This window comes from Pan troglodytes, chromosome 9 (assembly GCF_028858775.2).
Source record: "Pan troglodytes isolate AG18354 chromosome 9, NHGRI_mPanTro3-v2.0_pri, whole genome shotgun sequence".
NCBI lineage: Eukaryota > Metazoa > Chordata > Mammalia > Primates > Hominidae > Pan > Pan troglodytes.
The window spans coordinates 69,922,583-69,948,474 of record NC_072407.2 but is presented as its reverse complement, the minus strand read 5'-3'; the positions used below and the strand labels follow the sequence as shown (position 1 = coordinate 69,948,474).

General features: G+C 53.6%; 3 protein-coding genes and 1 long non-coding RNA gene across 8 annotated transcripts; 2 read left to right on the top strand and 2 right to left on the bottom strand.

Moving 5' to 3' along the window:
- Nucleotides 1–1,147: 1,147 nt before the first annotated feature.
- LOC134807356 (uncharacterized) lies at nucleotides 1,148–7,582 on the bottom strand. Its single transcript, XR_010147573.1, has 2 exons — nucleotides 7,460–7,582; nucleotides 1,148–1,900 (listed from the first exon to the last, which is right to left on the bottom strand). It is a non-coding gene; the product is annotated as an uncharacterized LOC134807356 (long non-coding RNA).
- Nucleotides 7,583–9,148: 1,566 nt separating this feature from the next.
- On the top strand, nucleotides 9,149–15,513 carry DOC2G (double C2 domain gamma). Of its 5 annotated transcripts, none has more exons than XM_016921374.3 (7): nucleotides 9,149–11,660; nucleotides 11,778–12,160; nucleotides 12,759–12,868; nucleotides 12,951–13,086; nucleotides 14,554–14,711; nucleotides 14,809–14,890; nucleotides 15,026–15,513. In XM_016921374.3, exons 2-7 carry the CDS (start codon nucleotides 11,903–11,905, stop codon nucleotides 15,326–15,328), a joined length of 1,047 nt encoding a protein of 348 aa, XP_016776863.1. In that variant the 5' UTR covers nucleotides 9,149–11,660; nucleotides 11,778–11,902; the 3' UTR covers nucleotides 15,329–15,513. The 5 variants fall into 5 exon arrangements, with proteins under 5 accessions (XP_016776863.1, XP_016776865.1, XP_054517440.1 ...); XM_016921376.3 differs by having other exon boundaries at nucleotides 9,149–12,160; nucleotides 15,026–15,122; nucleotides 15,198–15,513; XM_054661465.1 differs by having other exon boundaries at nucleotides 9,149–12,160.
- A 193-nt stretch (nucleotides 15,514–15,706) lies between these two features.
- NDUFV1 (NADH:ubiquinone oxidoreductase core subunit V1) lies at nucleotides 15,707–21,166 on the bottom strand. The gene is made up of 10 exons (NM_001071825.1): nucleotides 21,095–21,166; nucleotides 19,690–19,772; nucleotides 19,446–19,616; nucleotides 18,533–18,716; nucleotides 17,598–17,787; nucleotides 16,960–17,172; nucleotides 16,596–16,762; nucleotides 16,187–16,268; nucleotides 15,900–16,045; nucleotides 15,707–15,793 (listed from the first exon to the last, which is right to left on the bottom strand). The coding sequence occupies exons 1-10, from the start codon at nucleotides 21,164–21,166 to the stop codon at nucleotides 15,707–15,709; spliced, it is 1,395 nt and encodes a 464-aa protein (NP_001065293.1).
- A 1,393-nt stretch (nucleotides 21,167–22,559) lies between these two features.
- LOC100608828 (uncharacterized protein NDUFV1-DT) lies at nucleotides 22,560–24,420 on the top strand. The gene is given in 1 exon segment (XM_016921379.3): nucleotides 22,560–24,420. A coding segment is annotated over 1 exon segment (813 nt). The 5' UTR covers nucleotides 22,560–23,062; the 3' UTR covers nucleotides 23,876–24,420.
- The last annotated feature ends 1,472 nt before the right edge of the window (nucleotides 24,421–25,892 follow it).

Here is a 25,892-nt window from a genome sequence, read left to right as displayed (position 1 = left end):
ATGCCCCACAGCAATGGACACTTCCTGGGTGCCAAGTACTTGGAGTCAATTCATCTCACCCTCACAACAGCCTGTAAGGCAGGGCCAACACTGTCTCTGGCTGGTGAGACTGCTTTCAGGGAGGAGAGACACCTTGCCTAAGGGCCCCACGCTGGGATTGGAACCAGAGCTCTCAGACTCCACAGCCCAGACTCTTAGGCACTGCACTGCCCTGTCTCAGCCTGCACCTCCTGTTCTCTCTGCTGTGCCTGGCTGACGCTGTGCTGGGCTCTGGGATCCCAGAGAGGAGTAAGGCGCACCCATGCCCCTGGGTGTTACTGCAGGAGTCTAACACGCAGAGCCCCTGTGTGTGCCAGCTGCTGTGTGGGGGCCACAGCTGTGGACCGGTCAGATGCTCACCTGCCCTCCAGAGGGGGTGCTCAGTCTAGGGGAGACCTCAGACCAGGTCACACAGATAATCATGTGGTTCCACATTAATTAATCACAGATAATAGTGGAATTATATAAGACATCAACTAGGTAGACCAGGGTTCTGTGAAAGAGTTGAGGGAGCGGGTGGTCTGAGCTTGCCGTGGAGGATGGCTGGATCCAGGGGCTCGGGCTCCCCTCTTGCTGTGCTTTGCGCTGTGCTGGCCTCAGCCCCAGGGAGGTTGTCTCTAGTGCAGAGTGTGAGAGGTTGAGGAGAGGGCAGCAGCATCCATCAACAGAAAACACGGCCGCTCCTTCTCGGCCAGTCTAACCTAGAATTGCACTTCACTGGCCTGCCTGGAGTCACATGTCCTTCCCTGAGCCTGTCACATGGCCGGTTGTGTGTCCGGAATTGGTGGGTTCTTGGTCTCACTGACTTCAAGAATGAAGCCGTGGACCCTCACAGTGAGTGTTACAGCTCTTACGGTGGTGCGTCTGGAGTTTGTTCCTTCTGATGTTCGGATGTGTTTGGAGTTTCTTCCTTCTGGTGAGTTCGTGGTCTCGCTGGCTCAGGAGTGAAGCTGCAGACCTTCGTGATGAGTGTTACAGCTCTTAAGGCGGTGCGCCTGGAGTTGTCTGTTCCTCCCGGTGGGCTCATGGTCTCACTGGCTTCAGGAGTGAAGCTACAGACCTTTGTGGTGAGTCTTACAGCTCATAAAAGCAGTGTGGACCCAAAGAGTGAGCAGTAGCAAGATTTATTGCAAAGAGTGAAAGAACAAAGCTTCCACAGTGTGGAAGGGGACCTGAGCGGGTTGCCACTGCTGGCTCGGGCAGCCTGCTTTTATTCTCTTATCTGGCCTCAGCCACATCCTGCTGATTGGTAGAGCCGAGTGGTTTGACAGGGCACTGATTGGTGCGTTTACAATCCCTGAGCTAAACACAAAGGTTCTCCACATCCCCACCAGATTAGTTAGATACAGAGTGTTGACACAAAGGTTCTCCAAGGCCCCACCAGAGTAGCTAGATACAGAGTGTCCATTGGTGCATTCACAAACCCTGAGCTAGACACAGAGTGCTGATTGGTGTATTTACAATCCCTGAGCTAGACATAAAGGTTCTCCAAGGACCCATCAGAGTAGCTAGATACAGAGCTGAAGGGCTCCTCAAGTGCTGCCAAAGTGGGAGCCCAGGCAGAGGAGGTGCCGAGAGTGAGCGAGCGAGTGAGGGCTGTGAGGACTGCCAGCACGCTGTCACCTCTCAATTAACAGGACACCCCAACTGCTGTTGGGAATTTGGCCGATGACCGCTCTAGCTACTTCCTGCTGGATAGGGGCGAAGAAGGGGCTCTGCAGTTGTAGTGTCCTTCAGAGGGGAACTCTCTAGGCCAGGGGAAGTGCCAGCTGGTCAGTCCAGGGGTCCTCGGTAGAAGTTGTTAGTTGAACTCATTTGGGGTTCCATTTGTAAGACCATCTGTAGCTTGATGGCCTCGATTCTAGAGGAAACAAATTTGACAAGGTTAAAAATACAGGGCCCAAAGGTGAGTAACAGCAAGATGGCTGCCACGGGACCTAGAAAGGGGAGAAGCCATGTTGCCCAACTCCAGAGGTTGGTATAAGAATTTGAAAGGCGTTGTCTGATTTCAGAAGCCTTTTCCTGTAAACGCTGGGTGGCATCTCATGCTATCCCCGACTGGTTAGTGTAAAAACAACACTCTTCCCCTAAGAAGGTGCAGAGTCCTCCTTTTTCAGCAGTGAGGAGGTCTAGGCCTCAGCGGTTTTGGAGAGTCACTGCTGCCAAAGAGTCTATTTGGGATTGTAAAGTAAGGATAGATTTCATTATTTCTTGCAAACTGTTTGAGAGGCAGATATGGGTTGAAGATCCACATAAGAGAATATGCCTTGGCCGGGTAGAGAGAAATTTACCCTGGCTTTTAAAGGAATAGGTACACTGTTTTTTCTTTACTACTTCCATCTCTCTCTTTCTCTCTTCGACTTCTTCTTTGTCTCTTCCTCTCTTTTTTACCCTCTCTTTGACTTTCTGTGTCTGTCCCTCTTTCTCTCTAACTTCTTGTCTCTTCCTCTCTGTCTCTTTCTTTGACTTCCTGTCTCTTTCTTTCCTTTCTGCTGCCTCTGCCAGCTGCTTATGCTGCTGTTCTCCCCTCTCCTTCCTATTCTGATGGCTTTGTCAGTGTAAGATTCCCACCTCTTTGTGTTTTTGCATTGCGTGCAATAACTCTATAATTTCCTTGTGGTGTTTAATGGGGGTTCCTACAGAGGTTAGGAACTCCCTCTCTTTCCATATTGCAGCATGGGCATGTAGGATTAGATAAGCATACTTGCTATCTGTATACACATTTATTCTTTTTCCCTTTCCCAGTTCTAAGGCTCGGGTAAGTGCCACTAGTTCCGCTAACTGGGCACTGGTCCCTGGGGGAAGAGGCTTGCTTTCAAGTATGGTTACATCACTAACTATGGCATTTCCTGCCCTTCGTATCCCATTCTCCACAAATGAACTTCCATCAGTATATAGGTTAAGGTCAGGATTAGTTAAGGGGACTTCTAAGAGATCATCTCGGGCGGCATAAGTCTGGACTATAATTTGTTGGCAGTCATGCTTGATTGGTTCCCCATCCTCTGGGAGAAAAGTGGCAGGGTTGAGGGCCACGCATGTGCATATTTGAAGCACTGGTCCCTCAAGGAGTAGTGCCTGGTATCTAAGTAGGCAGTTGTCTGATAGCCATAAACTTCCTTTGGCACCTAGTATGCTATTTACATCATAAGTAGTCTAGACAGTGAGATCCTTTCCTTGTATTATTTTGATAGCCTCTGATGCTAAGATGGCCACTGCTGCAACTACCCTTAAACAGTGAGGCCAGCCTTTTGCTACTACATCAATTTCCTTACTTAGGTATGCCACTGGTTGTGGGGTTGTCCCATGAGTTTGAGTAAGGACTCCAAGAGCTATCCCGGCTCTCTCTCTGACATATAAAGAGAAATTCTGTCCTGTGGGAAGGCTTAAAGCTGGAGCTTGTACTAACGCCTGCTTTAAGGTTTTGAAGGCTGTTTCTGCCTCTGGTTCCCACTCAACTAGATGAGTATTTGCCCTCTGGGTTTCCTTGATTAGAGGGGCCTGGCTATCTACTGTATCCAGGGATCCATAGTCAGCAAAAGCTGGTAATTCCAAGGAACTCCCTCAACTGTTTTAATGTCTTAGGGCGAGGATAAGCCAGTATAGGCTGTATTCGTTCCTTGCTGAGGGCCCTGGTCCCTTTGGCTAAGATTAGGCCTAGATATTTAACCTGCTGTAGGCAAAGCTGGGCCTTTGACATAGACACCTTGTACCCTTGATTAGCTAGAAAGTTCAAGAGATCTAGAGTAGCCTGCTGGCACAAGGCTTCCTAACTGGTAGCCAAAAGTAAATCATCCACATATTGAAGGACCAGAGTGCCTGGACTTGAGAAGTGGCCTAGATCTTTGGCTAGGGCCCGACCAAACAGATGAGGGCTATCCCTAAACCCTTGGGGCAAGACCATCCATGTAAGTTGGGATGTGTGGTTTGTGGGATCCTCAAAAGCAAAGAGGAACTGGGAATCAGAGTGCAGGGGAATACAGAAGAAGGCATCCTTGAGGTCCAGAACTGTGAACCATTCTGCTTCCTCTGGTATTTGAGAGAGCAGGGTATAGGGGTTGGGTACAACTGGATATAGTGAAATTACTGCCTCATTAATGAGTCTAAGATCTTGCACTAGTCTCCACTGACCATTTGGTTTTTGTACTTCCAGAATTGGGGTGTTGCAGGGACTGCTGCATTTCCTTACTAAGCCTTGAGCTTTCAAATGTTTAACAATATTCTGTAATCCTTTATGAGCTTCAGGCCTTAAGGGATATTGCCTTTGATAAGGAAAAGTGGTGGGATCTTTTAACCTGATTTGGACTGGGTGGGCATTTTTTGCCCTTCCAAATTGTCCTTCCAATGCCCAGACTTCAGGGTTGATTCCCTCCTCAAGTAGGGGACAACAAATAGGTAACTTGTTCCCCATATTCATGTAGATAATAGCTCCAGCCTTGGCTAATATATCCCTCCCTAATAAGGGTGTGGGACTTTCAGGCATAACAAGAAAGGCATGTGAAAAGAGCAAAGTCTCCCAATTACAACTGAGGAGGTGGGAGAAATACCTGGTTACAGGCTGTCCCAGGATTCCTTGGATGGTAACGGACCTTGAGGAGAGTCGTCCAGGACAGGAGATTAACACTGAGAAGGCCGCGCCAGTGTCCAGGAGGAAGTCAATTTCCTGGCCCTCAATAGTTAAACATACCCGGGGCTCAGTGAGGGTGATGACATGAGCTGGCACTTGCCCCAGGCACCCTCAGTCCTGTTGTTGGATCGTCTGGTTGGGGGCTTCTGACCCAGGGAACCTTCATCCTCTGGGGCAGTGCACCTTCCAGTGATTTCCTCAGCATAGTGGACACGGACGAGGGGGCAGCTTGTTTCTCATTGGACAATCTTTTTTAAAGTGTCCCAGTAAACCACACTGATAACAAGCCTTACCAGGTGATTGGCCTGCTTCATTTTCTGTCCTCTCTGAACCACCAAGGTTTGTTTGTCTGAGGGCCATGACTAAGGCTGCGGCCTTTCTCTGATCTCGCTTTTCCTTTTGGACCTGTTCCTCTTGGTCCCTATTATAGAACACCAAGGTTGCCAGGTTTAATAATGTCTCTAGATTTTGTTCAGGGCCCAGGGCTTGCTTTTGGAGCTTTCTCCTGATATCTGCGGCTGATTGGGTAATAAACTTATCTTTTAGAATCAATTGACCCTCGAGTGATTTGGGTGACAGGGGAGTATATTTTCTTAAGGCCTCTCATAGCCGCTTGAGGAAGGCAGAAGGATTTTCTTCCTTTCCCTGAGTTATGGTGGACATCACTGAATAATTCATAGGCTTTTTTCTAATTCTCCTTAGTCCTTCTAGAACACAGGTCAACAGATGTTTACGACTCCAGTCCCCATGATCTGAGTCAAGGTCCCAGTTGGGATCCATACTGGGGATGGCTTGCTGACCGGTAGGGAATTTGTCCCTTTCTACGGCTGTCATTCTATCACTTACTTGACTAAGATACCAGGTATCTCCAAACTCTCGGGCTGCAGCTAAAGCCGCATTCTTTTCATTAAAGGCCAGGGTTTGATCTAACAGTAGCATGACATCTCTCCAAGTGAGGTCAAAGGTTTGCCCTAGACCCTGTAGGATATCTATGTACCTATCAGGATCATCTGAAAACTTCCCCAGGTCTGCCTTGATCTGCTTTAAATCAGAGAGGGAGAAGGGGACATGTACCCGGGTTGGGCCAAATTCCCCTCCCCCTACAACTTGAAGGGGACACAACCGACAGCCCAGGGGTTTTTGTGGTCCTTTGGAGATTTCTTTGCTTATTTCTTTCTGGGCAGGGGAGATTAGAGGAGGCTTATCATTAATAGGAAGGGGAGCTATAGGGAGGCTAGGATGTGGGGGTAAGCTGAGAGGTCCTCCTGTGGGATGTGAATTGCAAGCTTTGCATAGTTGTGTATTCTCCCTCAATGAAAAGAAAGCTTGGACATAAGGTATTTCACTCCATTTGCCTTCCCTCTTACAGAAAAGATCAAGCTGCAGGATGGTATTGTAATTTGTACTTCCCGCAGGTGGCCATTTTTCCCCATCAGAAAGAGAATATTGGGGCCAAGCCGCAGTGCAGAAAAAAATGAGCTGCCTATTTTTCAGGGTTTGTGGGTCAAATTGGTCCCAATGGCTTAGGATGCATTTCAAGGGTGAGCCTGTTGATGCCTGAGTGTTTCCCATCTGAAAGACAAAACCGCCCACAGTTTTGGTTTGTTTTGTTTCTCCCCCTGCCCAAGAACCCGCAACAGTCCCTGGACCCTGTTGATCGGAATAGTTGCGCTCACTGACGCAGCAGCAGAAACAACCCCTGCCCAAGAACCCGCAACGGTCCCTGGACCCTGCTGATCGGAATAGTTGCGCTTACCGACGCGGCAGCAGAAACACTAGTTTTCCTCCCAGACCACATGGAGGACCAAGGAAGGTCGGATTTAGTGGTCCTTGCCGACGCATTCTCGAAGACCTGCACCCTTGCCTGTCCTCCTAGACCACAAGGAGGACCTACCGAGAAAAATCAGATTTAGTGGCCCTTACCGACGCATTCTCAAAAACCTGTTAGAGTCCTAAGCATTCTCCTGTTAGTATTGGGACTTTACCCTTGTCCTATAAAGATGTTATGCCCCAAAAATGAAGTGGAGGGCCATACCCTGAAGGAGGGAAGGGGTCTCCAGGGTTGGAAGAGTGACATCTTTTGTCCTAACTTATATGAATAGGAAGGATACAATTTCTGAGGCTCCCCATATCCTAGCTTCAGGAATAGCTTTTGTTAGGCCTGTTAGTGTGAGGAGGGATCCTAAAATTTCAGGTAGTCCCCACTACGATGGGGCTTTGGGCAAAAATTATGTCTTTCTGATTGGTGAGCCCGGGTGCCTAAAGAAGGTAACAGAGTCCTGGAGTTTATACTAGAAATCATTCTTATCGGAGAAACTAGAAAAGCACCAGAGACAGGTAGCAATTTTTAGAAGTGGGTCTAACCTCAGAGAAGGGAGGCAAGAGGAAGTTTGTCTGGCAGGCATTAGGACCCAGGGGGCTAGGGTCAGGATAGATAGGATAGATGGGCGAGTCTCGCTTGGGCGACATGCTTTTGAGAGTTCTGCTCATGGCCGCAGGGTCAACCAACATGTTGTTGGGACCCCAGAGCTGCATGGCCTTCCTCTCTGTCGACCCTCGGCTCAGCCCAGAAGTACAGGAAAAGCGGAAGCTGGTTCTAGGCAAACTAACGGTCCCAACTCTGAAGAGTCGGGGGTTGTTAGAGAGCCCTTTCCCAGAAAGTCTGACACCCGTGTCTTTAGTCCGGCGGCCACGCTAGTCACTTTTAACTGGCCAACAGGTGCCTGGTATTTAGCCCCCGAATTCTAAGGAAAGATAGGACAGAATAGCAAGCGAAAGGGGTCCAATGGTACTCACTGCTTGGCGATAGGCAATGGTCTCACCGCTTGGCAATAGGCGATGGTCTCACTGCTCGGCGATTGTCTCACCGCTTGGCAATAGGCGAAAGTCCCTTCATGGTCGCCAAAATGTGTCCGGAATTGGTGGGTTCTTGGTCTCATTGACTTCAAGAATGAAGCCGTGGACCCTCGCGGTGAGTGTTACAGCTCTTAAGGTGGCGCATCTGGAGTTTGTTCCTTCTGATGTTCAGATGTGTTTGGAGTTTCTTCCTTCTGGTGGGTTCATGGTCTCGCTGGCTTAGGAGTGAAACTGCAGACCTTCGCGGTGAGTGTTACAGCTCTTAAGGCGGCGCGCCTGGCGTTGTTCATTGCGCGCCTGGAGTTGTTCGTTCCTCCCAGTGGGCTTGTGGTCTCACTGGCTTCAGGAGTGAAGCTGCAGACCTTCGCGGTGAGTGTTATAGCTCGTAAAGGCAGTGTGGACCCAAAGAGTGAACAGTAGCAAGATTTATTGCAAAGAGTGAAAGAACAAAGCTTCCACAGTGTGGAAGGGGACCCAAGCGGGTTGCCACTGCTGGCTTGGGCAGCCTGCTTTTATTCTCTTATCTGGCCCCACCCACGTCCTGCTGATTGGTAGAGACAAGTGGTTTGTTTTGACAGGGCGCTGATTGGTGCGTTTACAATCCCTGAGCTAGACACAAAGGTTCTCCAAGTCCCCACCAGATTAGTTAGATACAGAGTGTCGACACAACAGTTCTCCAAGTCCCCACCAGGGTAGCTAGATACAGAGTGTCCGTTGGTGCATTCACAAACCCTGAGCTAGACACAGGGTGCTGATTGGTGTATTTACAAACCTTGAGTTAGATACAGAGTGCCGATTGGTGTATTCACAATCCCTGAGCTAGACATAAAAGTTCTCCAAGTCCCCACCAAGAGTAGCTAGATACAGAGTGTCAATTGGTGCATTCACAAACCCTGAGCTAGACACAGGGTGCTGATTGGTGTGTTCACAAACCTTGAGCTAGATACAGAGTGTCGATTGGTGTATTTACAATCCCTGAGCTAGACATAAAGGTTCTCCAAGGCCCCACCAAAGTAGCTAGATACAGAGTGTCCACTGGTGCATTCACAAACCCTGAGCTAGACACAGGGTGCTGATTGGTGTATTTACAATCCCTGAGCTAGACACAAAGGTTCCCCATATCCTCACCTATCCCCATATCCTCAGGAGCTCAGCTGGCTTCACCCAGTGGATCCCACACCAGTGCTGCAGATGGAGCTGCCTGCCAGTCCCGCGCCGTGCACCCGCACTCCTCACCCCTTGGGTGGTCGATGGGACTGGGCACCATGGAGCAGGGGGCGGCGCTCATCGGGGAGGCTCGGGCCGCACAGGAGCCCACGGAGGGGGTGGGAGGCTCAGGCATGGCGGGCTGCAGGTCCCGAGCCCTGCCCCACAGGAAGGCAGGTAAGGCCCGGTGAGAAATCGAGCGCAGCACCGGTGGGCTGGCACTGCTGGGGGACCCAGTACACCCTCCACAGCCGCTGGCCCGGGTGCTAAGCCCCTCATTGCCCAGGGCCGGCAGGGCCGGCTGGCTGCTGCGAGTGCGGGGCCCGCCAAGCCCACGCCCACCCGGAACTCCAGCTGGCCCGCAAGCGCCACGCGCAGCCCCGGTTCCCGGCGCCTCTCCCTCCACACCACCCTGCAAGCTGAGGGAGCCGGCTCCAGCCTTGGCCAGCCTAGAAAGGGGCTCCCACAGTGCAGCGGTGGGCTGAAGCGTTCCTCAAGTGCTGCCAAAGTGGGAGCCCAGGCAGAGGCGCCGAGAGCGAGCGAGCGAGGGCGATGAGGGCTGCCCGCACGCTGTCACCTCTCAGTTGGATTTACAATACATTGATGGACAGAATCTGGGATGCTTGCCTGGGTAGGAGGGGGAACTCCCTGGACTGAGAAGCAGTGGTTCCCAAAGAACAATTTAGGTTCCCACTTTAGACAAAAATCAACTCAAAATGGCCTGTAAAAACCTGAAGTGAGCCAGACGTCATGGCTCGTGCCTGTAATCCCAGCACTTTGGTTGGCCAAGGCGGGCCACCGTGACTTCAGGAGTTCAAGACCGGCCTGGCCAATGTAGTGAAACCCCGTCTGTACAGAAATACAAAAAAATTAGCCAGGCATGGTGGTGCACGCTGTAGTCCCAACTACTCAAGAAGCTGAGGGGGGAAGATCGCTTGAGCCCAGGGGGCAGAGGCTGCAGTGAACTGAGATTGTGCCACTGCACTCCAGCCTGGGCGACAGAGTGAGATCCTATCTTAAAGGAAAAAAAAACCTGCAATGGTAACACTACTTGAAGGAAACATATGGGGAAAGTTCTAGACATTGGTCTGGGCAATGATTTCTTGGATAGGACCCCAAAAGCAAAGGCATCAAAAGCAAAAACAGACAAATGGGATGGCACCCGACTAAAAAGCTTCTGCACAGCAAAAGAAACAACAAAGTGAAGAGAGAGACTACAGGATGGGAGAAAATCTTTGTAAACCATACACCTGATAAGGGGGCTAATATCCAAAAGAAACAAGGAACTCAAGAAACAAATATCCCCATTTAAACATGGGCAAAGGACCTGAACATACATTTCTCAAAAGACACGTGAAAAAATGCTCAACATCGCTAATCATGAAGGAAATAGAAGTTAAAATCTCAATGAGATACCACCTCACACCTGTTAGAAAAGCTACTACCAAACCATGGGAGACAACAAATGCTCGTGAGGATGTGGAGGAAAGGGAAGCCTTATGTGCTGTTTGTGGGAAGGTAAATGAGCACAGCCATTTTGGAAAATCATATGGCAGTCCCTTAGAACACTAAAAATAGAGCTACCGTGTGATCCAGCAACCTCACTTGTGGGTAGTATCCACAGGAATTGACGTCAGCATGCTGAAGAGGTAGGTGTCTGCCTCCGTGTTCACTGCAGTGCCATTCACAACAGCTAAGACACAGCAGCAACCTGACTGCCCAGCATCAGACGGATGGATATGATGGTCTGTCTATACTGTTCAGCCTTAACAAAGATGGACATTGTATCATTTGTGACAACATGGATGAACCCGGAGGACGATATGCTAAGTGAAATAAGCTAGGCACAGAAAGACAAATACTATACGGTCTGATTTTTATGTGGAATCTGAAAAAGTTGAACTCCTAGAAGCAGACAGAATGGTGGTCACCAGGGGCTGGAGAGTGGGGGACTAGGGATGGGGAGAGGGGAGACATTGCTCTTAGGGTACAAAGTTCCAGTCAGGAAGAGTAAGCTGAAGGCCCTGTTGCACAGCATGACAAACATCCCTAACAATAGCGCCTTGTGTATTTCACAGTTGCCTGAAGAGCACATTTTAAGTGTTCTTTTTTTCATTAGCCTGACTGACTCTTTCTACAATGCATATTGTAGAAATTGCATTTCTACACATATCACATCAGAACACCATATTGTAGCCCATACACACCTATGGTTATGTTGATTAAAAATTAAAAGAATAACTGGGGAGAAGAGAGGAGAGGGAATGCTGGATGGTTAAAACCAGCCAAGATCCCCTGCAGGGGGTGACCCAGAAACCAAAGGTGAGTAGGAGTGATCAGGTCAAAGGGCAGGGATGGTGGCCCAGTTTGGGAGGGGAGCGGGCCGTTACTGTGAGATGCCAAGGGGACACTCCTTGGTGAGGTGAAAAGGGGCCGTGCCTCACCAAAGGATTCAGATTTTATTCCAAGCAGGGGTGGAGGCGGGATGATCTGGTTCATGTTTCAGAGTGTAAACTGGCCACCCCCACAGGGCTCCATCACAGGGGCCCCCTCCTGTGGCTCCCCTCCTCTCCTCCCCAGACCTCCCTCCCCTCCCACCTTCCCATGCACCCCCTCCCCTCCTCCTATGCGCTCCCTCCTTCCCACAAACCACTTATCACCTCCACAGCCCTCTGTCACCTCCGGCCCTCCAGCCTCCTCACCTGGGAGCAGGGCCACATGATGGTGGTAAAAATAACTCCCTTTGACAAAGTGTGAAGGGGGCAGAGGGAGGAGGGAAGCTGAGCCCCAGCACTAAGAAGGAGCTCTGAGAGGGTTCTGAGCTCTGGGTCACCCTCACTCACTGGGGACACAGCAGTCACGGGCTCTGCCTTTAAGAGTGCATACCCACTGCCAGCAGCAGCGACTCACACTGGGTGAAGTAGCTCCCAGAGCGGTAAGGGCCGGGAGCTGGACTGACTCCCAACACACCCAGTCCCCTCCAAAGCCTGCCACAACCCTCCAGGCTGAGGACTCCCCCGGCCCCTCCCTCAACCCTGCGCTCTGTCCTCAGGTCCCTGCATGGTATCAGCGATGCTTCTTCACCCCATTTCTGAGGCCGGGTGCGTTCCCGCCAGCCCCAGTCCTCAGGCATTTCTCTGAGTCTCCGCCCCCCCCCCCCCCCCCGTCTGGGTCCCCATGGCGGGCACTGCGGCAGCAGGTGGGCAGCCTCCCCGGGTTAGCATGCAGGAGCACATGGCCATCGATGTGAGCCCGGGCCCCATCCGGCCCATCCGCCTCATCTCCCACTACTTCCCGCACTTTTACCCTTTTTTTACCCTTTTGCGGAGCCTGCCCTGCACCCTCCGGACCTGCGCCCCGCAGCGGCGTCCACCATCCACTCTGCACCCTAGCTGCAGCCCGACCCAGAGCCAGAAGGAGACTCAGACGACAGCAGTGAGTAGGGGCGGAAAGAGGGGGACACCCTGAGCTCAGCCCAGCCAGGAGGGGGAGTGGGGTGTCCCTACCATCTGGCCGTGGAGGGGCAAGGCAGGAAGCACGTGCCATGGGTGGGGGCAGACTGAGCTGAGGTAGGAGGTGACGCTGCCTTCCACCTGCCTCTAGCTGCCCTGGGCACCCTGGAGTTCACACTTCTTTTTGAAGCGGACAACAGTCCTCATCGTGCCAAGGTGAGGATGGGGGTGGGTGTTCCTGGGACAGAGGGCTGGGCCACGGGCCTGTCTCATACCCACTGTCTGTTCCCAGGGCCTCAAGCCATTGGCCTCAGGCTCCGCAGATGCCTATGTCAAAGCCAATCTGCTGCCAGGGGCCAGCAAGGTGAGGGCAAGCCCCAGGCCCCCACTGCTGCCCTCTGGTGGAACACCCAGCCTGGGGCACCCACTTGGCTCTGCTTGGCTCCTCCCCATCCCGCAAGGCCTAGGTCTCAGTTGCTGGGATGTGCAAATAGTGGGGGGTCCTACCAGGGAGGTAGGGTTGGGGGTTACAGGACGGTCTTAGCCCTAGGAGGCCCTGACCCACCCTGCTTGGGCCCTAGGCCAGCCAGCTTCGGACACGCACCGTTCAGGGCACGAGGGTACCTGTCTGGGAGGAGACACTCACCTATCACGGCTTCACCCGCCAGGATGCTGAGTGCAAGACCCTTAGGTGAGGATCTGGCCTGGGCCACCTGGGGGTGGAGCAGAGGGATGGGGCTGGCCTGGCCAGGTCTGACCTGGGCGGCCACCAGGCTGTGTGTGTGCGAGGACCCATGGCTGCAGCGACAGCGGCAGGCACCTTCCCTGGGGGAGCTGCGGGTGCCCCTGAGGAAGCTGGTGCCAAACCGAGCCAGGAGCTTTGACATCTGTCTGGAGAAGCGGAGGCTGGTGAGTGGGGCTGGAGCACAGAGTGGGACTGCAGAGGCCAGGAACCTTGTGATGGGGGGAGCTGGAGGGGAGGAACAGGGAGGGGGATCTGGGCAGCATCTGGCCAGGATGACCGGGCTCTCTGCCCTTTCAGGCCAAGAGGCCCAAGAGCCTGGACACAGCCTGCGGCATGTCCCTCTATGAGGCGGGTAGGACAACTGGGCTGAGCAGAGATGAGGGGGCAGGCCTGGTGGCAGGGGCGTAGGGGACTTGGAGGAACCTGAGGCCAGCTCTCATAGGCCCTGTGAGCCCTCATTGTCACAGGAGACAGCCAGGTACCCAATGGCAAAGTGAGGGTGACTCCCTTGCCAGGGCGGCCCAGAGGAGCTGTGGGGCACTGGGACAAGTAGAGTCCTTGGGGGCGCAGCTGGGCAGAGACCTGCCTTGAGGCAGAGGCTGAAACTGGCGGCATTTGTCCATGGCCCGAGATGGGAGGCTGGGCGAGGTGGAAGAGAGGACAGTTGGGTGGGGCTCCCTGGCTGGGGTCTGGCCTAAGGGGAGTGTGGGGGCCACTCCTGGGGCAGGCTGTCCTAGACAGGCCCTTGTCCAGAGGCAGTGAGGGTGACTGCAGGGGTTTGACGACACTGGAGACCAAAGACCTAGTTAGAACCCCTGTGGTCGGTGGGGGAGGCAGCTGGGAGGCTGAGAGCGGGGCCCTCTACCAGCTCCTCCCCAAAGTGCCGGGTGCCCTGCCCCCTGGTGGAGCCACAAGTTGCTGCAGCTGTCGATTAGCTAAGCCCAAGCGGCTGAAGCCCACCAAGGTGGCATGGACAGGCCACTTCACCCAGCGCCAGCCCTGTGTACCCTCCGCCCCAGATCCCAAGCACAACAGCGCCCGGAGCATGGTGGGTGCTCACAGAGCACTTCCGCATTCCTGAGAACCGCCTGTGAGCAAGGTGGTGGGGCTTTCCGCAAATGGAAACCTACCCTGCGGGTGAGAGCAGTGCATCCTCCCCGGGCTTCCTCCCTGAGCCTGTTCAGAAGCACCAGGGCCCAGAGTGTGACAAACAACACTCAGCATCTGGTCCCCAGGGAAATAGGGGGTGAAGAGGGTGGGGTTTTGAAGAGATCTGCTTCTCCTTGGGAAGTGAACATCCTCTCAGAGCCGCTTGCCTACAGGGGTGGCTACACGCACTGGATGGGAGGCCACTTAGGGAGCTACTGGCATGTCAGCCAGTTCGCTTTCCCTCCATGACAGACGTATCTGACTGGTCATGTGGTCAGCAAGCCTCGCCTTTGGTCAGGCCCTGGAGGGTACAGCTGACCCATAGGGCCACTTCCATGGCACTGGGCAAGTGGCTGTATTCGAAATGAAGTCGTTGCCCCCGATTTCTTTGGGGCCAGGTTGAGCTTTCCTGCCCAGAGCACGGAGGCTAAAGGGGGTGGGCTTTGGACTGGATGGGGGCTGACCTCAGCCTACACCTGCAGGAGGAGGTGGAGACAGAGGTGGCCTGGGAGGAACATGGGCGCGTCCTACTGTCACTGTGCTACAGCTCTCAGTGGGCTGGCTTGCTGGTAGGTGTGCTGCGCTGCGCCCACCTGGCCCCCATGGATGCCAATGGTTACTCGGACCCCTTCGTGCGCCTGTGAGTGAACTGGGGTAGACAGGCGGGAGGTGAGGATAAGGCTGTGACTCCTCACCTCTCCAGGGCCACACCTAACCCACCAATCTTCCCCGATCAGTTTCCTGCATCCAAATGCAGGGAAGAAATCTAAATTCAAAACCAGTGTTCACAGGAAGACCCTGAACCCCGAGTTCAATGAGGTGAGCCAGGGCCAGGCAGGTCCCAGCCAACCCTGGCCTTGACATGCTGAGCCACTACCCTACCGTGGCCTGCTTCTTAAGCTGTGGGAGAGCCGAGGCTGCCTCCTTCCCGCCTCTCTGCCCTTCTCCCTGCAGGAATTCTTTTACTCAGGCCCACGGGAGGAGCTGGCCCAGAAGACGCTGCTGGTGTCCGTGTGGGACTATGACCTAGGCACGGCTGATGACTTCATTGGTGAGTGGGAACATGAGGAGCTGGGGTGGGGGCCCAGTAGGCTCCTGGCGGTTCCTGACCCATCCCCCATGGCAGGCGGGGTGCAGCTGGGCAGCCATGCCAGTGGGGAGCGCCTGCGGCACTGGCTTGAGTGCCTGGGCCACAGTGACCACCGCCTGGAGCTGTGGCACCCGCTGGACAGCAAGCCTGTCCAGCTCAGCGACTAGCCCATGGGCCCTGCCTGCCGCCCCTCCACTACAGCTGCCTGAAACGTCCCCACAAAAATGATGGCGGCTGGGGCTGCCTTACCCTCATGCCCAGCCCCAAGTCAGAGAGGTGTTTCCTCTCTCCCCGCTTTCACATTCACCCCACCCCAAATCATGGAGCCGAAATAAACATCTCCTTCAAGCCAGATGAGACCCTGTCCTTTCTCTGGCCATGGGCCAGACTGGACCCTGTTCTCCCCTCCCACCCTTGAGGATTGTGTGCTGGGTAAAGGGTAAAGAGCACAGTCACAGCAGCGGCAGCTGGAGGGTGGGCAGCACTCGCTTTATTGTCCAGCATTCCACACGGATAGACGCAGGACAGCAGGCCAGGGTGGTGGGCTAAGAGGCAGCCTGCCGGGCCTGATGCTGCTGGGCAAACCGCTGCATCCGCTCCTCGAGCTCCGGCCGAAAGTGGCGGATCAGACCCTGGGGTCGGTGGGGGAACCGTGTGAAACAGAGTCCAAAAATCCCCCAACACCCTGGGCCCTTGGTGCCACCCACCCTCCGTGCTACGCAGAAGGGTGGTGAATACCTGCACAGGCCAGGCGGCCCCGTCACCCAGAGCACAAATCGTATGGCCTTCTATCTGCTTGCTGATCTCCCACAGGGAGTCGATCTCGGCCGGCCGGGCGTCCCCCCTCACGAAACGTGCCATCACCTTGTTCATCCAGTCCACACCTGCAGCCACAGCCACAAGAGAGGGCCTGATGATCTCCCCAGCCAGGATGTGGGGCGGCGCTTGAGGGCTGCAGGCCACGTGGTGGGGTGGAGGTTAAATGAAGCCACAGCAAGCAAGCCCCCAACCTGCCCGATGCTCACCCTCACGGCATGGGGTACACTGGCCACAGCTCTCGTGCTTATAGAACTCAATGAGGCGGGCGATGGCTTTCACGATGTCCGTCTGGGTGACGAGGGGCAATTAGCAGGCACCCACGGCCAGACAGAAGCCTGGGCCTCAGCCCCCTAGCAGCAGCCCCTCCCCCAGTTCCAGAAGCTCTTCCCAGCCCACCCAGCGTTCTGGCCTCCTCCAGCCTCCCTGGGCCCCCTGTGCTGCCCAGACTCCGGGGTATTCTCCTCAGAGCAGCCTTCCTCCCTCCTCTTCCACCTTGCTTTATCTCAGGCTGCAGGAACTGAGACCTGAGTGCTGGCAAGAGGGTTTTCTGGGAGGCCCAGGGAGGGAGACAGCAACCAGGAGGGCAGGGACCGGGGCTGGTGTGTGAACCCTTACCGAGCGGTCCATGACGATCACCGCGGCTGTGCCCAGGCCTGTCTGTGCCTGCACCAGCGCATCGAAGTCCATCAGCACCGTCTCACACACAGACTTGGGGATCAGTGGGGTAGACGAGCCGCCAGGGATCACAGCAAGGAGGTTGTCCCAGCCACCCGTGACACCCCCTGGGGCCCCAAGTCGGTCCCCAAAGGGATGCATGGTCAGGGCTGGGGCTGGCACACCTGCCTAGTCCTCAGCCCAGGCCCTTAGTCAGCCCCTAGACCCAGCCCCGTCTCCTGAGCCCTCCCGCCCAGGCTCTCTTTGTGGACACCTGCCCCCACTGCGCACCCCCCCCCACCACCTGGCTGGCCCCAGGCCTTACCAGCATGCTTCTCAATCAGTTCTTTCAAGGGCACAGACATCTCCTCCTCCACAGTGCAAGGGTGGTTGACATGGCCAGAGATGTTGAATAGTTTGGTGCCTGAGTTGCGTTCTCTGCCAAAGCCAGCAAACCAGGTACCTCCACGGCGGCAGATTGTGGGGGACACTGCCACTGTCTCCACGTTGGCCACAGTTGTGGGGCAGCCAAACACTCCTTCAGGGAAATGGGAAGAGAACTGGTGGCTGCTAGGGGGTGGGGCAAGTTTCCTGGCAGGGAGGTGTGTCCCAGGGTCCTGCTCCCATGGCAGAGCCCCTGCTCTAATATCCCCTTATCATTCTTATCCCTGCTGGACCCCAAACTCCAGAGATGCCTCATTGCCTTGTTCACCCCATGCCCTTAGCCTCAGAACAGGCACTGTGAAGGTGGAGCCACAGAGCAGCACTGGTGCGGTGGGGACCGAGGCAGGAGGAGGGACAGCAGGCGGCCCTGGGGGAGCCTGTGTGTTGTTGCCAGCCTACTCTCTATCTGGCCCCAGCCGGGAAGCCACTCAGAAATCCCTAAGAACAATCCAAAGGGAGCCTAGCCAGATCCCGGGTGTCACAGGACACAGTCTGACCCAGGGTTACGCCAGGCCTTACCCACGTCTGCGGGGAAGGGGGGCTTCAGGCGGGGCTTGCCCTGCTTGCCCTCAATGGACTCGATGAGCGCTGTCTCCTCTCCACAGATGTAGGCCCCAGCCCCGCGCACCACAAACACGTCAAAATCATAGCCAGAGCCACAAGCATTCTTGCCAATCAGACCTGCCTCATAGGCCTCTCGGATGGCCACCTGCAGGACAAAGGTGTGAGTTTCCCAGCCCACCCCCAGCCCAGGAGTCAGCCTATAACTTCAGGAGCCATGAAGCCCTTGAAGGCCTCCCACGGTGAAGCTCCTAATGCTCCTGGTATAAAAAATTTTGCTAGCTTAGTAAAACGAATTGGAAAACTTGACTATGATCTGGAACAGATAAGCAAGAAGGAACACATAAGTAAGCTGCTTTGCTGCCAGGAAAATAAAAACGAAGTAGCTACTATCAGGTCTCCTAACTACCCTAGTCTGTAAGGAAAAATAAAAGTCTTTATAAAATTAAAATAAAAATGTAATTGCCTATATCCTTATTGCCTTAACCTATTTTATTTTTCTATATTTCCTACAGATATAAGTATTATTCATAGTTCCAAGCAATGAACATAATGTATTTTCTCCAAATAGGAATTGTTTATATTCATAATTATTCAGCTCTCTTGCTAAACACGTAGTTCCACTTAGGTTTTTTCTTCTTGCTACTTGTTTTATAAAAAATACTATATTTTTGAAGCAAAAAAAAAAAAATTTACACCAGCAGCATTAGGAGCCCTGGAAGGAGGCTTTGGGAGCCAAGTCCCATTTGGGATGCATGCAGGACTGGCCACCACTCCCCCAGTTCAACCACTGACAGACCAGGTACTAACACCTCAGAACAACTGTGCTGGGTGAGGGGTGTGTGAGTGCACACTGAACACCTTCTCATCTGTCCACATCTCTCCCTGCCCACCTGCAGATTGGAGGCCTCATTGTAGAATTCCCCTCGGATGTAGATATAGGCGGCGCGGGCGCCCATGGCCCGGCCCCCCACCAGGCAGCCTTCCACCAGCTTGTGAGGATCATGGCGTAAGATCTCCCGGTCCTTGCAGGTGCCCGGCTCCCCCTCGTCTGCGTTCACCACCAGATACTTGGGCCTGCAGGGGCCCACAGGTCAGACAGGCTACAGGGCCATCAGGACTGGGTCTTCAACTCCATGCCACCCCACTCCACCCAGGGAGGCCTCAAAGATGTCTCCTCTGACAGCCAATCCTTTACTGCCCTCCCAACATGTCCCAGGGGCTCTGCTTGCTCACCACCAATGACAGGGAGCTCACTGCCTATTCTGTCTTTGGGTGGCTATGACCACAAGAAAGGTCTTCATTCAGCTCATCCAAACATCTCTCCTTGTGTCTGCCCCTGAGAGCCAGATTCTACTCTTGGTGACAAAGAGCATTCCTCAAGCTCTACCATCAAAAGGAGGTAAAGCAGGTGACATTTATCATTTGCTTTATGTGCCAACCAGCATACAGGCCAAAAGCTGTATGAACATTATCTCTTTAATCCTTGCATGATATCACTGTACCTATTTACAAAAAGGAAGCTAAGGTTCACAAAGGCCGGGAAATTGCCCAAACCTCTATGATTAGGAGGCAGAGCTAGGATTTGAACTAAGTCTGCCTGAGTCAAAATCATGTGTTGATTCTGCTACATAAGTCTCCCCTGTGGAAGTCCACAGAGTAGGTCCCATCCATTTAAGGCCTGGGAACATGTGCCCACCTCATTCATGCTAAGTTTCTAAGGAAAGAGCCCAAAGGCCCAGGGAAACCCCAGCCACCCCCAAGGTCTCTCCCACAGCCACATCTGCCCCGCCCCCACACACACACCTGCCATCTGAGGGCTTATTCATGAAGCTCCACTTGAGGCCAGTGGGGAAGCCAGCGCCTCCACGGCCCCGCAAACCCGATGTCTTGATCTCGCCCAGGATCCAGTCGGGCCCCTTCAGCAGGATCTCCTTTGTCTTGTACCAGTCACCTCGACTCAGGGAACCTTTCAGCCTGGACAGAATAGGGAAGGCAATGAAGGGGACACCTTGCTCCCGGACCCAACACACTAAGGGCACTGTCTCACCTCCAGTCATGGCGGCCGTACAGGTTGGTGAAAATCCGGTCTTCATCCTTCAGCGAGCCAAATGAGGTTTTCTTGGGTGCTGTCTAGGGAGACAAAGGGTCAGGAGGTCCAGCAGTGCTCTGGGGCCATGAGGGATTGGGCCAGAAGCTACAGAATCTTGGGTCTCCCTATTTAGGAGGGGCTGGGCTAGGGCTAGGGAAGCATCTATAGCATCATAGCTACCACTGCCACTTAATAAGCATTTTTTTTTTTTTTTGAGACAGACTCTTGCTCTTTTGCCTAGGCTGGAGTGCAGTGGCGTAATCTCAGCTCACTGCAAACTCCACCTCCCAGGTTCAAATAATTCTTGTGCCTCAGCCTCTGGATAGCTGGGATTACAGGCACTCACCACCACGCCCGGGTAATTTTTGCACTTTTAGTAGAGACGGGGTTTCACCATATTGGCCAGGCTGGTCTCGAACTCCTGACCTCAAGCGATCCGCCCGCCTCAGCCTCCCAAAGTGCTGGGATTACAGGCGTGAGCCACCGCGCCCGGCCATTAGTAAGCATTTTGTTTAGCAGGTACTGGATGGAAGCATTTTACATCCAAAATCCCATTTCATCCTCATAAGAACTCTGATAGGAACGATTTTCTCTGTTTCACAGAGGAGAAAACTGAGGCTTGGAGCAAAAGGAGCTTATGGAAGGTCTCACAGTCAAAAGCAGCAGGTCCAATTTGAGCCCAGGTCTGTCGGTGGCCAAACCCACAGCTGCATCACGGCACCACACCGCCCCACAAGCCGAGTGTGGCCGCTTGGCCCTTTCCCGGCCTGGCTCCCCTGCTGGACCAAAACTTGGGTAGGCCAGGGGCCTTTTATATTCCTACCTCGGCCGAAGAGGCGAAATGTGTTTACTGATGGGAAAGAAATGCCTCCTTAACACACAGGTGATGGAGGGGCTCACTTAGGATGAAATGAGGAGCCCCACGACCCAGTGGAGAGCGCACCAGCTGAGGGCGACGGGATTCCCATCCTTTTAAGAGCACTTTTCAGCCACTTCAGGGCGCAGAGCAGTGGACGGGAAATCAGGAGGTGCGCATCCCTAAATGGGGCAATGACCCCTTCACGCCCTACAAGGCTGTGACAAGGAGGGAATGAAAGACTAGGGCGCTTCATAACCTGCAAAACTTCCGCCAGGCCGAGGACTGTAAAACAAGGGAAGCCAGCAAGTCAGAGGGCCAAAGGAGTCGGCCCCGCGTTGGGACCCGTTCCCCTACATCAACCAGGCCGGAGCGGGGGCCTTCCCGCCTGGCCTGGGGAGAAGGGCTCTCCAGAGGCCACTACAGACCCCAGGGACTGCTCGTGCACAGGCGCGGCCGCGACACCCGGCCCCGAACACCCGTGGCCCCAGCCAGGCCGGGCCTCACCGTGTCGCCGCTGAAACGCACAGATACCCGCGCGGGAAGCGACCAGCCGAGCAGCCGCCGTGTTGCCAGCATCGCGGGGGGCCAGATGGGTCACCTCACGCTGTCACCTTCATAGCACTGAGGCTGAGGAACTGGCGCGATAGAGACGCTAGGTGGCGCGCAGGAAAGACGTCACGCGCCCGCCGCCAGCGCCGCGCACCGGTATCGCTGCGCCCGTTCAACTTCGCCAGCGGCCCCGCCTCCTCGGGGGAGGACTGAGAGGCCAGTGCCTTGGCGCCGGGGCTTCTGGGAGATGTGGTCCCACCGGCCTGGGGTCCGCCTTCCTCCCTCCGCCGGGCTGGCATTTAGCGGCGGCTGTCCCCACCGCTCGCTCTTTCGCTCCCTCCTTAGCCCGCTTCACTTCGTGGATTACGCCCGCCGGCTCCCAGCCTTTGATGCCACAAGTAAACAAACCTCGCATGTCGCCGTCTGCTGGGTCCTGGTGTGTTCCACTTTCTATAGATTCGGCGTTTAGTGTGCACCTGCGGTATGCATCGGTGTATCATGGGAGGAGTGAAAAGTCAGGCAGGTCATAGCCCGATCCTCATGACTACGTTGCAATTATTCTGCCCAGTGCGAGCCCTGCCAGACTGTGGGCTTCCCCACCCCGGGCGTCCGTGTGCTCGAGGAAGGATTGCAGACTCCAAGGCAGGGGGTTGTTCGCGGAGATCTTCCCGGAGGGCCTGTCAAGGAATCCTAGGCTGGGGTGAGGCAGAGAGGATGCAGATGGTCAGTGCACGGCACAAACTCTTGCTGGCGCCGCTGAGTTCTCTCAGCTCTTGTCAGGAGAGTCCAGCACTTTCTGCTTCTGCCCAAAATCCTGGCCTGGTCCCTGCTGCCTTTGGAATCAGCCACTGGTCCAGGATTTAAGGGCTCTGCGACCCCGTCCTTCGCCAGGGTCATCACGCCCAGGCCACTGCTGTGAACCCCACCCCCGTCCCCCAAGACCCCTTTCTGCCGTCATTAGACTTTAGGGCGTTTGTGTGGCTGTCCCCCTCCCTCGGTTTTCCCCTGACCTGAGGAGGTCCCTCTGTCCTTTGCCTTCCCAGGAGGTCTTGGAAGCCTGATGAACTCGTCTTTTTCAGTTTCCTGGAACCCTCTGCTGTGGTCCTCGTGATAAGAGTGACCTTTTTGGCCTGCTCTCCCCAGCTCTTTTCCAGTCCTCATGGGGAGGAACCATCTCTGTTCTTTTGTGCTGTAATCATCCTTCCTGATCTCTCTAAAACGTGCTGTTTACAAAACTGCTTTGCAGCTATTTTCTCACATACCCCACAGCAGCCCCACAAGGTGTTCACTCCATTTTGTCCACGAAAAAACTGAGGCTCAAGGGGATTTTGTCCTTTGTCTGTGGGCATGAAGCTGCTGAGTGGTGGAGCTGGACTGGAATCTAGGCCTTTCTTCCATTCCACAGTGCCCCGCACACAGCAAACCCACAGAACAACTGACACGCATGTGACAGTCACTGTGGACGTCAGTGACATTCCCAAGAGAGGCACCAAGAAATCTCTTCCCTGTCTGAGGTTTCCCAGACAGATAGAGTAGTATCAGGCCCAGAGCCCAGGAGTCCTGGCTGCCAGCCGCAGGCCCCCTCTCTTGGTCAGGGAAAGAGGTTGCCTAGGCAAAGCTGGGCATTACACAGCTAATCCGGGCTCAGACCTGAGTCCTCGGATCCCTCCCTTTGGGGCAGAAGAAGGGGGGCAGGTCAGAGCCAGCGGGTGGATTCCTTCCTCATCTGTCTCTAACTGGGTCAAAGGAATACAGGCTGAGGGAGAGGCAGGTTGGGGATGCTGGGGACAGGAGATGCTGGGCATGAGGGGGGATGGAAAACGGAGAGTGAGGGAAGGATCCTCTGTTCATTCAGTGCCAGGCTCTGGGCCAAGCACTTGCCATGTGTTACCTCCTTAATCCTCCAAAACTCCAGCCTCAGGAATGATGAGCCCTGTTTTCAGAAGCAGGGTATCAGCATTGCTGAGTGGCCTTCCCAGGATGACACAACTGCCAGAACTCGGCCTGAGGTCTCCTAACCACAAATCCCCCACTGGTCCCCACCCACTGGAGCACCTACTTGCCAGGCTTCTCAAGTGAAGAAGGAGATCCACTCCGATGTCATCTCCCAGGAGCCTTCTCTGCAGCATCTCAGGTCCTGGCTCTCACCTCCTCAGCACCCATCCCATCCTGTGTCACTCTGTGTATCAGCCTCCCCAGCCAGCCTCCAGGCCACAAGCCAAGAGGTATCAAGGGCTCCTCCCTGTCCCACTGGCCCCACATCCACTGTGTCTATCTGGTCAACTTTACCTTCCAAACATTCCCTGCACAGTGATAGATGGCTGTGGCCCTGTCATCTCTCACCTGAAATTAACAATGTATCCTTGGGGCCTCCCACCCTCACATCTTGGCTCCTCCAGCCCCTTCTCTGCAAACATGGAACAGTGGGATTATTATAAATCTCAGACCAGTTTTGCCCCTTTCCTGCCTGAGAGTTTTTGTGGTTCCCCACTGCCCTCAGAACAAAGCTCAAGACCCTTTGGCCTGGCATTCAAGGTCCTTTGTGCTGCCACCTGTCAACCTCCCCAGTTCCAGCTCCTTTGGCTTTGCCCATACAAGCTGGATCTGCACCAGAGGATCTGTCTTCCTCCCAACTTGGCCCTAGTCCTCCTAGGAGCCCTTTGGACGTCACCTCCCCCAGGAAGCTTTCTGCAACCACCCTACAACCGTCCCTATAAACTTTATAAAACCAATTAGGGAAGAAGTAGGGGGAAAAGATGAAAATAAACCAAGCCTGCAGCATACTCAGCATTCATCATGAGGTCAGCTGCTCTCTGACCTGCTTCCTCATGGCTGGTTGGTGCCTGTTGTCCCGGAGTGACAAAGACACTAGATTATAGCTGCCCTTAACTGCTGTATAAATAACAACTTGAACATAAAATGCTAAATTTTCCTTTTGAAGTATTCCTTCATATCCTGCATGCTGATAAAACTACTGACTCAACTGGTCCCCATGAGGAGCTGGCTCACCAAAGAATGCGGTTTCCAATCCCAATTATTTCATGCCCCTTGCTTAGGCAATCAACAATCCCAAATTTCCAGCCCCTTGCCCTCCACAATCTCCTTAAAAAATTCAGTCCAAAATTCCTTGGGGAGATGGATTTGAAGGTCTCCTCCCATCTCCAAACTTGATGCCCTGCAATCATTAAACTCTTTCTGTGCTGCAAACCCTGCTATCTCAGTGTAATTGGTCTGTTACTGCATACATATGGGCATACAAACCTGTTGGTCCTACAACAACCCCATACAACTATCTTGAGCACCTATTGTCAGGCCCAGTGTGAGTAAGGCACGATCAGATCTTCCCCAACCCCCAGCACAGAGCTTCTCAAGGGAGGGACTTACTCAATATTGTAATCAAATATTATATTTGAAAAATGAAAAACATCAATTTTTTTCCTATGTTTGAAATTGAAGAAATGCCAAAAAAGCAAGAAGAAAGTAATAACATTTTATGACCATCCTGACAATACCTGTTACTGTTTCTAGGTGATTTTTTTTTAAATATTTATTTATTGAGATGGAGTCTCGTTCTTTCCACCCAGACCAGAGTGCAGTGGTGCAATCAGCTCGCTGCAACCTCTGCCTCCTGGGTTCAAGCGATTCTCCTGCCTCTGCCTCCCAAGTAGCTGGGATTACAGGTGCATACCACCACACTTGGCTAATTTTTGTATTTTTAGTAGAGACAGGGTTTCACCATGTTGACCAGGCTGGTCTCGAACTCCTGACCTCAGGTGATCCACCCACCTCAGCCTCCCAAAGTGCTGGGATAACAGGCGTAAGCCACCGAACCTGGCCAAATTGTTACTTTTTCTCGAACTCGTGAACTCTCGGCTCACTCATGCACCACCGCGCCCGGCTATTTATTTATTTTTTTTAGTAGAGACAGGGTTTCTCCATGTTGGCCAGGCTGGTCTCGAACTCCTGACCTCAGGTGATCCGCCCACCTCGACCTCCCAAAGTGTTGGGATTACAGGCATGAGCCACTGCGCCTGGACATATACTCTGTTTTTGTTTTCACTTCATATTCAGGAAGGGGGATAGAGATATTAATCAGCTTTTGCTTGGACATGAAATTTAGGTATGATCTAAAAATTTAAGAGTAATCACTAAAAATAAAAGTAAAATGTGTAACTTCCAATAGTAGGGGAGAAGGGACTAGCACAAAAACCTCAATTCAACTGAAGACAAGAAAACAGAGTAAAGAAGAAATACAGGGAAAGAATGCTAAATAGGAAATACAGGCCAGGTGCGGTGGCTCACGCCTATAATCCCGACACTTTGGGAGGCCGAGGCGGGTGGATCACTTGAGGCCAGGAATTCGAGACCATCCTGGCTAACATGGTGAAACCCCGTCTCTGCTAAAAATACAAAACATTAACCGGGCATGGTGGCAGGTGCCTGTAATCCCAGCTACTCGGGAGGCTGAGGCAGGAGAATTCCTTGAACCCGGGAGGCAGAGATTGCAGTGGGCCAAGATCGTGCCATTGCACTCCAGCCTGGGTGGCAGAGCAAGACTCCGTCTTAAAAAAAAAAAAAAAAGTTTTTCTAGTTTTTCTTCTCTGGTCTTGATGTGTTTGAGAAAGACATAGTGGGTTTCAGGTTGTATCCTGCTGTCTTGAACTGGAAATCTTTTTTTTTCCATGAATTTAAACTGGAAAGGGTAAAGTCTATCAGTCACGGCCGGTGGGGCACGCAAAGGACAAGGTGAAAG

Excerpts from the sequence above, each read along its gene's own strand:
- DOC2G (XM_016921374.3), top strand. The coding sequence starts at position 11,903 with ATGGCGGGCACTGCGGCAGCAGGTGGGCAGCCTCCCCGGGTTAGCATG. Across the intron at positions 14,712-14,808 it reads TCGGACCCCTTCGTGCGCCT|TTTCCTGCATCCAAATGCAG; the intron begins GTGAGTGAACTG and ends TTCCCCGATCAG. Across the intron at positions 14,891-15,025 it reads TGAACCCCGAGTTCAATGAG|GAATTCTTTTACTCAGGCCC; the intron begins GTGAGCCAGGGC and ends TTCTCCCTGCAG.
- NDUFV1 (NM_001071825.1), bottom strand. The coding sequence starts at position 21,166 with ATGCTGGCAACACGGCGGCTGCTCGGCTGGTCGCTTCCCGCGCGGGTA. Across the intron at positions 17,788-18,532 it reads ATGAGGCCTCCAATCTGCAG|GTGGCCATCCGAGAGGCCTA; the intron begins GTGGGCAGGGAG and ends TTTGTCCTGCAG. Across the intron at positions 16,269-16,595 it reads TGATCGTCATGGACCGCTCG|ACGGACATCGTGAAAGCCAT; the intron begins GTAAGGGTTCAC and ends CTCGTCACCCAG.